Source organism: Hyla sarda, chromosome 3 (genome assembly GCF_029499605.1).
Source record: "Hyla sarda isolate aHylSar1 chromosome 3, aHylSar1.hap1, whole genome shotgun sequence".
NCBI classification, from domain to species: Eukaryota; Metazoa; Chordata; class Amphibia; order Anura; family Hylidae; genus Hyla; species Hyla sarda.
The window spans coordinates 132,782,742-132,794,905 of NC_079191.1; the positions used below are offsets into that span (position 1 = coordinate 132,782,742).

Below are 12,164 nucleotides of genomic sequence, written 5' to 3' on the forward strand. Positions count from 1 at the left end.
GAAGCTTATTTCATGTTAGATTTATCAAATAACGTTCTTACAATGTAGATGATCTCGGGATTGACTCATTGATCCATTACGGACAAAATATATGTTTTCCTTCCCCCATAATGATTATACACTTAGCATTTCAATACATTTGTCTACTAGAGCAATGAAACCTGGCTTTGCTACTAGACAACAGAAATATAATTCTTCTTCCTTCAGATATTTTACATTGTGACTTATTACCCCATTACTGTATTGATAAAAGGACAGAATTATCAGTGTGCTATCCATCCGTCATTACATTTCCCTGTACGTGTTGTTCTTATTGCTTTTAGTTTAGAAGTGATAAAGTTCAGAAAGATCTTTTACTGATTATATTTGTTAATATTTCATCTACTTAAATTGTATCTGTATAGTGAAGTGTGTATGTTCTATACCATTTTTCAGTACATCTAATCCAAGGATTCCCTTCTATAATGATGTTTTGTTGGTGCTACAATAATCTTTTCTGGACTCCATGGTTTGTGTACATGTCGGCTTTTCATGTGTATATCATGAACACACATATACATCTATATCCATAAGCTCAATAGAAATCTTTTCAGAGACAAATTACCTTGGTGGTCCGGCCCTGTCACTAAGCTAGTGGTTGGACACTACCTTTTATCTCTATAGCACAGCCTTAGGAGCAGCAGCAACATTAAGAACATTATAGAGCAGTACTAAGCAGTAGAAGTAGGAGAGAAGACTTAGCAGATCATTCATCAGCTTACCTGTTTGTCTCTGTCTCATTCTGCAGCTTTTGTCCCCCCTTGTATTTTTAGCAGTTGTTTTCAGAGTAAATGAGTTTAGGGGGATGAGAGACGCGGAAAGAGGCCTGATAAGTTGAGAAAGAGGCAGTTTCTGATATTGATGTAAGTTGAAAGTTTAGTGACCATTTCTACTCTTATACAGGCTTATATAAAATGTATGTAACCCTAAGCTTTTTTTTTTAGACAGCCGGTACATTTCACTTTCTTTATTTCCCAGGGGAAAACGTGTTAATGGGAATAAATGCTGATTGTAAACATAAATCTTGGCACGACTAAAATAGTATTGAATTGCTTAAAATGAAAATGACACACAATGCATTGAAGGTAACGTTATCCGCAACTCATTGTGGTTTCAGTAAATATTCCCAACCTTGACTATGATGACCAATACAAGATGATCAGGCAGCTTATCCCAGGAGTAAGACATCTTTGCTTATGACATAGGGTAGTACTTTTGTCCCACAGTTTTGTCCCTGAATGTGGTCAGTGTATGCTTCAAATTCATATAGACTGCAGTGTTTGGGGACTGAATTTCAAAATACCCAATATGTTATAGCATATGTAAATAGGTCTATGCTGTACAGTTGTTCTTAGAGCAAATAGCTAAAATAGTAATAATCCAGTTGCGATAAAACACAAAATTTTGTCATTTGTGTTGTGGACACTTTATTACATGTCATCCAAGTTTTCAAATACCAACGTATGGTGTCTTCCTCCTTATGTCCTTATAATCAGAATGGACCATAGAAGATATGTAGGCAAATAGTTCAGCAGGTAAACTTTAAAATGTTTTTTAAAGACAAAGCAACTCATAGGTGACATCATTATAATATTAATACATCTTTACAACTTTTTCACAATGTTTGGCCAGGCCTTTCCCTGGATATACGTTAGACAAATGGTTGGTAAAAGTGAACACTTGGTTTATTCATTGACAGTGTGGCATGATTCTCATATCTTGTATGATGCAGCATGACACGTTCTCACCTCCACCCAGTAACAACGCCTTTGGAGGGGTAACACTTTTTTTTTAATACAGATAGTTGCTTGTTAGGGATGTAACAATGTTGGGGTCATATATACTTTCTGTGCGTTCATAAATTTACAGTTGATGGATACATTAGCTGCATGGGTCCATGTGGTTTAGGACACGGATATGAAGTCATGGGGCAATCTTAATAATGTTTCCACATTTTTCTACTTGGTTAAAATAAAATAGTTTGCCTGAAGTCCATCTGTACATTAGTAAATACCTTATTGTTCATCTGTTCTACTACCATTCCTGAACTTTACTACCATGACTGTTATGTTATCAGGACATCCCCTATAGAAGGATTGTAACACAATGCTTTTGGCTCCAAAGTGAGGTTCATCCAGGCGTTCTTTAATGAACCGGACGGCTTCTTCATTGCTGAAAGCGTCCCATAACCCATCAGATGCCAGGATCATGAATTCTGGCTGCAGCTTGTCGAGGTCAAAGCTCAGGATATCAGGGTCTGATATGATGACGTTCAGATTTTTTAAGGGATAGTCCCCTAAAGAACGGGACATTGCCAAGATTCCTTGAACTCTCCAGGAGCCATTGAAGCTGATGAAACCACCTGGGAAGCAAAAACAATGACACTGTTATTTAATAGCAACACAATGGCAATTACATTCCAGATTGGAATTACACCTAATGTTGTATACAGGGTCAGACTAGGACTGAAAAGCAGCCTTGGCACATAAACCCCACCAGCCCACATACGATATGGCCCTCCTCCAAGGTGCAAAATGCCTATTGTGCCAGATTTTGCTTAACCTTGTACTGCCCCTTTCCTATGAAATAACAATTCTGGAGAATTGCACTGTCCCTGTGTTATTTCTCCTAGAAATGAATGAACAAACAGAAACAAAAATACCAATGAGGCCCAATAAGATAAAACGTAACTTTTACTGCTACAGTAAAATATTACAAAAATATACGGTATAGTATTTACAGTAAATGACGATACAAGTACATCAAATGACAAACAAATGTAATAATGATAACATTAAATAGAATTAAATCACCAATAAAATAACAATAGGGGTGGGGGTAAGGGTACAGGTGCCCATCCCTATTCTCCACCCACTAGAGGCTATCGCTACCTAACCGATACTTACCCTTACCTAATTTAATGTGTGGAAGGGTATAGGGAAGTTGATAATGAATGGTTATATGGTCTCAGATGTAACTATATGGTTCAAACAGAACCGTATCACTGTGATACCGTCCTGTGTGAATTTTTGTTTGTTTGACCTTGAAAGTTGACTTACCTAGGGCCAGATAAGGTCTTGAGGCAGACCATATCCTGTTTCCCTGTGCTTATTAACAAATTCCTGTTTTCCTAGTAATAAAAAAAATAAGAATCACACCTCGCCTCACACCCATGTGATTCCAGCTCCCTGTGCTGGATCCTACTTGGAAGTAGCAGAGAGCATGACTTGCGGGGAGCTGGAGGTCATAACAGGGGGAGCCCCGAAGGAACGAGTATGGCAAATATGCCTTTATTTTTATTTTCAATTATAATGTCATTCCAACGTCTGAGCTCATTCTATTAACTTCTACTTACTAAAAAGTGTAATATACCATTTAAATACAAGCTAAAGCAAGTGAATGTTTTATATGCTTTGAGTGCAACGATTTTAGAAGTTTATTTCTGGGCTTAAAGGGGTACTCTGCCCCTAGACATCTTATCCCCTAGTCAAAGGATAGGGGATAAGATGTCTGATCGCGGGGGTCCTGCCACTGGGGACCCCCACGATCTCGATTGCGGCACCCCAGACATCCAGTGCACGGAGTAAACTTCGCTCCGTGCCGGATGACTGGCGATGTGGGGCCATGCCCCCTCGCTCTGTGCCGGATGGCTCGCGATGAGGGCAGATGACTGGCGATGTGGGGCCATGCCCCCTCACTCTGTGCCGGATGGCTGGCGATGAGGGCAGATGACTGGCAATGCGGGGGCATGCCCCCTCAATGCAAGTCCATAGACTTGCATTGAGGGGGCATGTCCGTGACATCATGAGCCTCCGGCGGTTCACTTGACGCTTATAAAAAACACTAGGTGCAGCAGGGAGATCGAGGAGGTCCACAGTGGCAGGACGCCCCCCCGCAATCAGACATCTTATCCCCTATAAATCTAAAACGTTTCTATATCTATTAGATATGAGTTAACTATAGATTAGGTGACCTGCTCTCACGTCTGCGTAGCAAACAGCAGTTCACTATGAGCCGAGGCGGAATGTTATGCTGATCACAGCACATACCGGTAGAGAAATCTCTGTGATGCCTCCTAATTCTCCAGGGACTAATCACAGGGAATCAATGAGAACATCACGTACACTCCACATCATTGTGTGCACGCTGCTTTTCAGGTCATTCTTAACTGCGTATGAGGTTTGCAGAATCAAATGGATGTGAGGATTGTTTGCTCAGTTATTTGAGCAATAAATACATTTTATGTATTTTCATACATTTATTGCAAGCCTTCAATAAAGCTAAATGCAGGACCTGAGGACAATGAAGGTCTTGAGAATTACCGTATCTATGATACTGTATACATATGGGAGCTAGATGCGGTTATTTCGGAGTTTATCTATGATTTTCAGTCACATTCTTTCTCCAACTACAGTCTATTTAGTATAGTTAAACTTTTTATTTTTTATTTTTTTAATCTATAATACCTATGCATAATCTCTCTCTATTGCGGAGCAAAAATAAATTATAACTATTTAAGCATACAGTAAACCTCTCCAAAAGACCACCTCTTTGAGAAGACCACCTTCTTATCCAGACCCCATTTATATGATAGATTTTTTTGGCTCGCCATATATTATGCACAGTGCCTATTTTCTTTGCGCTTTTCAGTGCAATTTTGTGTAGTCTTCTTAAAGAGGTTTCACCGTAATGGAATCCATTCTCCCTGTAAACTGCCTTGCTGTATTATTTAGAAATTGACTGGTAGGTTATTCCAAAATCTTCGAGAACTTGTCCAGGTTTTCATAGACTTTAGCTGTCTTTCTTGTCCCTGTAAGTAATATCTGACAGACTCAATGATGTTGAGATCAGGGTTCTATTGAGGACATGCCATCTGTTGCAGAACTAATTTTTCTTCTTTTTGCTGCGGATAACGCACTATGACCTTGGCAGCATGTTTGAGGTCAAGGTCCTATTGCAAAATTGATTTAGTACAGATAAAACCCCTTCCTGATGGCCCTGTGTCCAGACAACTAGACTCTTGTTTGAGCTATTTTTTTTTATTTGACTCCCCAGTACAACATGCTGCTGATATTATTACATCGTTACATAGTTCATAAGGTTGAAAAAAGACCAGAGTCCATCAAGTTCAACCTATAACCCTAATGATTCCCTACTGAGTTGATCCAGAAGAAGGGAAAAAACCCTCATACTAGAGGTAAAAATTCCTTCCCGACTCCAAATATGGAAGTCAGAATAAATCTTTGGATCAACCTTCTGTCCCTATAAATCTAGTATATATAACCAGCAATGTTATTATTCTCCCAAAATGCATCCAGCCCCTTTTGAACTCTTTAACAGAGTTCACCATGACCACCTCCTCAGGCAGAGAATTCCCCAGTCTCATTGCTCTTACAGTAAAGAACCCCCGTCTGTGCTGGTGTAGAAACCTTTTTTCCTCAAGACGTAGAGGACGCTCCCTTGTTATAGATACAGTCCTGGGTATAAATAGATCATGGGAGAGATCTCTGTAGGGTCCCCTGATATATTTATACACAGTTATTAGGTCGCCCCTAAGCTTTCTTTTTTCTAAACTAAATAAGCCTAATTCTGATAATCTTTCTGGGTACTGTAGTCCTCCCATTCCCCGTATTACTCTGGTTGCCCGTCTTTGAACCCTCTTCAGCTCCACTTTATCTTTCTTGTACACTGGTGCCCAGTACTGTACACAGTATTCTATGTGTGGTCTGACTAGTGATTTGTACAGCGGTAGAATTATTTCCTTGTCATGGGCATCTATGCCCCTATTGATGCACCCCTTGATTTTATTTGCCTTCGCCACAGCTGCCCGACACTGGTCACTACAGCTAAATTTACTGTTAACTAAAACTCCTTTTCCACATCAGTCGTCCTACGTGTTCTCCCATTTAATACATAATCCCAGCCCGGATTTTTCCTCCCCATGTGCATTACCTTACATTTATCAGTGTTGAACCTCATCTGCCACTTCCCAGCCCAAACCTCCAAACTATCCAGATCCATTTGTAACAGTGCACTGTCCTCTATAGTGTTTACTGCTTTATAGAGTTTAGTATCATCTGCAAAGATTGCTAATTTACTATTCAACCCCTCTACAAGGTCAATAATAAATATATTAAATAGGACAGGACCCAACACTGACCCGTGTGGTACCCCACTAGTAAGTCACCCAATCAGAATAAGTACCATTAATAACCACCCAGTTTCCTATCACTGAGCCAGTTACTTACCCACTTACACACATTCTCCCCCAGCCTGATCCTTCTCATTTTAAGCACCAACCTTTTATGTGGCACCGTATCAAATGTTGTGGAAAAAAAAATCAAGATATATGACATCCAGCAATTGTCTGGAGCTCACCTCCTCATAAAAGCGGATTAGGTTAGTTTGACAGGACCGATCCCTCATAAAGCCATGCTGATATGGGGTCATGCATTTATTTTTATCAAGATACTCCAAAATAGAATCTCTTAGGAAACCCTCAAACAATTTACATACAACGGAGGTTAAACTAACAGGCCTATAATTCCCGGGGTCACCTTTTGACCCCTTTTTAAATATTGGCACCACATTTGCTATGCGCCAGTCCTGGGGAACAGTCCCTGTTACTATAGAGTCACAGAATATTAAAAATAGGGGTCTGTCTATTACATTACTTAATTCCTTTAGAACTCGGGGGTGAATGCCATCTGGACCTTGTCTATTTTTATTTTTTGTAGGTGGCACTGTACTTCTTCCTGGTTTAGACAGATGACCTGTACTTCTTCGTGGGTTAGACAGGTGACCTGTACTTCTTCCTGGGTTAGACAGGTTACCTGTACCATATCTTGCTTTATTTCACCTGGCATTTCATTTTCCTCGGTGAATACAGTGGAATTTGTTTAATATATTTGCTTTTTCTTGATCACCGTCTATAATTTCTTCCTCATCATTTTTTTAAAGGGCCTACACTTTCATTTTTGACCTTTTTGCTATTTATATAGTTAAAGAACATTTTGGGGTTAGTTTTACTCTCTTTGGCAATGAGTCTTTCTGTCTCTATTATTGCGGCTTTTATCAGTTTTTTTTTTTTTTTGCATATTTTACATTTTTCTCTATAGCTTTTTAATGCTTCTTCACTGCCGTCCTGTTTTAGTAGTTTAAATGCTTTATTTTTGTCATTTACTGCCCCCTTAACATTTTTTATCCATCTTGGTTTTCTTTTATTCCTTACCCTTTTATTCCCATAAGGTATATACATCTTACAGTGAGAATTTTAAATATTTTTAAAAGTCTCCCATTTAGCGTCAGTATTCTTGTTTTTTGAGGACAATATCCCATTTTATATTGTTAAGGGCTTCTCTGAGTTGATCAAACTTTGCCTTCCTAAACTTCATTGTTTTTGTGGTCCCTCAAGAGATTCTCTTACTGAAGAACAATATGTATTGTATTATAATGTATTATATTATGATCACTATTTCCTAGGTGTCCTTCTACCTGCACATTAGTTACTCTATCAGGTTAATATTAAGTCCAGTAGGGAGCCCCCTCTGGTCGGGCCCTGCACCATTTGGGACAGATAATTGTCTTTAGCTATAGTCAGAAACCTGTTTCCTTTATGAAATTCACTGGTTTCAGTCTCCCAGTTTATATCAGGATAGTTAAAGTCCCCCATTATTATCACCTCATTCTGATTAGCTGCTTTGTTCATTTGCCTCAGTAATTGATCTTCTGGTTCTTCCATTATGTTTGGTGGCTTATAGCAAACCCCCATCAGAATTTTTTTTTTTTATCTCCATATATTTCTACCCATAATGACTCCACATTATCGTTTGCCTCCCGTATATCCTCCCGCAGTGCAGCCTTCAGACTGGACTTTGCATAAAGAAAATCTCCTCCCCCTTTCCGTTTTGTCCGATCCTTCCCGAATAGACTATAACCCTGACTATAACCCTGAATGTTGATGTCACGCTCCGCCCCCTCAATGCAAGCCTATGGGAGGGGGCATGACAGCTGTCATGCCCCCTCCCATAGGCTTGCATTGAGGGAGTGGAGCATGATGTCACATGGGGGCGGAGCCGTGACATCACAATGCTTCGTCCCCGTGATCGCCAGTAATCAGACCCGGAACGAACACGCTCCGGGGACTGATTCAAACTGGGTTCTGCGTGCAAGATCACGGGGGTCCCAAGCGGCGGGACCCCCGCGATCAGGCATCTTATCCCCTATCCTTGCGTCCCTATGGTAGAGCCGGTACCAACAGCGAAGTTGGCCCAGTTCTCCATGAACCCAAACCCCTCTTTCCTACACCAGCTTCTGATCCACTTGTTTACCTCCCTAATCTCCCGCTGCCTCTCTGGGGTGGCTCGTGGTACAGGTAATATTTCAGAAAATATCCACTCCACCTACCTCTTACTTTGTCATTGGTGCCAATATGTACCATGACTGCTGGGTCCTCTCCAGCCCCACCCAGCAACCTGTCAACCTGATCCGCGATGTGCCGAACTCGAGCGCCAGGACAACACACTGTTTGGCGATCCCGGTCTTTGTGACAGATTGCCCTGTCCGTCTCCCTAATAATTGAGTCCCCCACTACCAGTACCTGTCTGGCTTGCCCTGCACTCCTCCTTACTGGAGCAGACACCCCCCTGGCGGTCAGAGGCAGAGTCCTGCTGCAGTACTGCTAGCTCTGAAATGGCATCCCCCTCAACTGCCAACCGGGCAAACTTGTTGGGGTGTGCCAAATCAGGACTAGCCTCCCTGACACTTTTCCCTCTACCCCGTTTTCTAACTGTAACCCAGCTAACTGCCTGACTGTCCAGCATCTCCGTCCCACTATCCTCCCCCACCTCTACCCCAGAGAGTACTTGCTCAGTGAGTTACCACCAAACTCCTTGTGTTTATTAGAACAAAAGAGTCTCTTATCAGCTTTGTTGCAACTCTTCTATGAAGACCACTTCTTTAGATTATGAAGAGGTCTACTTGGGTTTCAATGGTTGTTGTCAGTTTAGATCTATATAGTAGGATCAGTTTGAAGGACTCAATCATGCCAATTGCTTTATTTTTTTTTTGGCAGGACCAGTCTCTATCTGCTGCAAACCTTCTGCATGGGGTGGCTAAGCTCATAATGCATTGGGATAGAAGGTGCTTTACCATGCTGTGGATGAATCACGCTGATAAAGCCACACCTTACCACACTGGCCAATATCTATACTATTTCGCAGTCAAAAATGCTATCTTACCAGCAAAATATGCACCCTTTGGCCACTGTATTATGGGCTTAGTTCCATCCGCATGTGTCAATCGCAACATGTTAATACAAGTTAGCCACATACAAAATCTCTCGATGTCAATAAATGTTATTTTTTATGATATACCAATGCATAAGGCTCTATTTATACCACATTATGGGGCTACACTCGGCACAAATGTCATATCACATTCCCAACATGCGACGATAGACCTTCAAAACTGAATACTGGCCATTTGTTTTGTTCTTTTTTTGTAATGCCTGATTGTATACTAAAGCACGCCAGTCAGTTCTTTCCAATACAGTTACCTTTGTATACCCTTTAAAAAAAAAAAACTGTGCAGCACAATGTAAGCTGGTTATACACTTCAGATACATACTGAGCTGCTCATAGGCGGGGTGCACACCATGTTTTTGCAATACAGTTCCCGTATCAGGTTTTTGATTTTAAAAAACGGATTCCTTAAAACCTGACTAAACTGTATCAAAACGTGTGTACAAATTTTTATTTGTATACGGTTTGAAAAATGATGTCCGGTTGCATCCGTTTTTTAAGAAAAAAAAGTATAAGTTTTTAACTTTTCACTCCATTATGAATAAAGTTTCACTGGTTTGAAATTCCAAGAAAAAAATCTGTGCAAAGTCGAAAACCGTATAGAACCGTACGCACATACGGTTCCCATTGACTCCCATGTTAAAAAAACGTATGCGGTTTAATACGGTTTTTCACCCGGACCAAAAACCATGGTAGGCCACGATTTTCTGTCCCAAAAAAAAAGTCAAAAACCGTATGGTTTGAAAAATGGAGACAACCGTATACATTATGGTGCATACGGTTTTGAATGGGAAGTCTATGGGCGCGGTTTTCTGTACGGTTGCATACTTTTTTTTTTTATGAAACCGCATAGCAAAATCGTGGTGTGAACCCACCCATACACAATGGGAAAGAGTCAGATGGCCCCCACACACATTAGTGGAATGGCCAGTCCCACTGCAGTTTAGGCTAACGTTTATCTAATGTATATGGCCAGCTGGTCAGGGTATTCCTCTAAAGATAAGCTACAACATTTATTACATTCATACTTGTAATGTTCTAAATACTAAAATGTAAATTCTACATGTTGTAAGTTATACGGTGCAATGACTTGTGTGTGTGAATAGTAAAGCGGAAGTGTATAATGTGTATTCATTTGTACAATATCTTACCAGCTCTCTTAATCCTCTTTCTTTCCTTTAGCTGATATGGTTTGTGATCATGCGATAAGGGAATAGCATTTCCATCTTTGTCACACAAGACTCCGCGTGAATCCCCGACATTTGCCACTGTGAGTTCTTTGTCAGATAACAAAGCAATTAAACATGTGGTACCTGCAAAGGGAAAGCAGAGATGTGCTGAGTCTTTTGTAGTCAGAGACATAAGATCTACCTGCTAACAAACATTTCACTCTACAGACAGTTTATCTAATTCTCCTACTAGTAGCTAAACAAGAGACAGCGCCGGCGACTCAGTTTACAAAGTTTTCGGAAGACTTCTATTCAATGAATATCCCAGGCTGACAAATGCCTATTGTTACTAGGGTTGCCACCTGGCTGGTATTTTACCGTTACAGACGGTATTTTGGTCACCGTGCTGGTATTTTATTTCTATGTTAAAAATACCGGCTATGCAATGGCCGGTATTTATCCAACCAGTCCTCCAACTCCCGGAATATTGCACCATATGCTATACCAGTGTTTCCCAACCAGAGCGCCTCCAGCTGTTGCACAACTACAACTCCAAGCAGCCAACGGCTGTCCGGACATGCTGGGAGTTGTAGTTTTTCAACAGCTGGAGGCCCCCCTGGTTGGGAAACACTGACCTATACTATACAGTGATCCCCCGACCTGCGATGGCCCCGACATACGATAATTTCAACATACGATGGCCTCTCAGAGGCCATCGCATGTTGAAGGCAGCATCAACATATGATGCTTTTGTATGTCGGGGCCATCGCATAAACGGCTATCTGGCAGCGCAGACTGCTTTAGCTGCCGCAGGATAGCTGTTTAAGGTGCCCCGTGTGATGGTCGCACACCTGTCCCCGGCGCTCCAGACCGTCCTCTTTGGGCTCCGCTGCATCACCGTCGCTCTTCTTCGTCGCCATCACGTCGCTGCGCATGCCGCCCCGTCATCCTATAGGAGCGCCATGCGGAGCGACGTGATGACGGCCATGAAGAGCGATGATCCCAGGCAGCAGGGACGGTCCGGAGCTGCGGGGACACTCCGGGGACACGGCAACAGCGATGGAGGGCGACATCCAGGGCAACTGTGACGGTCCGGAGTGGCGGGGACAGGTGAGTATAACTTCCTATACTTTACATTGCACGGATGCCTCAACACACAATGGTTTCAACTAACGATGGTTCATTTGGAACAAATTAGCATCGTATGTTGAGGGACCACTGTATACAACTATATAGTCCAACATGCTGGGAATTGTAGTTTTTGTTTGGGACAGCTGCTGAGCCACAGGCTGTATCAGGGCATGTTGGGAGTTGTAGTTAGTAACTAACTGCAACTCACAAATTTAATTAAAAAAAAAAAAGCGATCACATCACATCAAAACAAAAATGGTTCTGTTAAAAACAACAGATCGGGGCACAAAAAATGAGCCCCCATACATCCCTGTATAAGGAGAAATAAAAAAGTTATAGGGGTCAGAATAGGACAAAATTTCCCCCGCATGTGTATCCTGTGATGTTACGCATATATAATTAATTATGTAAATTCGCATGGCCGGTATTTTTTTTGCAAGATAGGTGGCAATCCTAATTGTAATCCATGATCCCGAAATGAGGCAGGAGCTTCGAGTGACTTGACTCTTGATACCTGGCTGAA

General features: G+C 41.4%; 1 protein-coding gene across 2 annotated transcripts in view; it reads right to left on the reverse strand.

Moving 5' to 3' along the window:
• Positions 1-1,577: 1,577 nt before the first annotated feature.
• PPM1L (protein phosphatase, Mg2+/Mn2+ dependent 1L) overlaps positions 1,578-12,164 on the reverse strand; it is a 267,713-nt gene continuing 257,126 nt past the window's right edge. For both annotated transcript variants that reach the window (XM_056565077.1, XM_056565078.1), the window contains exons 3-4: positions 10,493-10,654; positions 1,578-2,401 (exon numbers count right to left, since the gene is read on the reverse strand). In XM_056565077.1, coding sequence (XP_056421052.1) covers positions 2,055-2,401; positions 10,493-10,654 — 509 coding nt within the window. In that variant the 3' untranslated portion in view covers positions 1,578-2,054. The remainder of the gene's footprint in view (positions 2,402-10,492; positions 10,655-12,164) is intronic.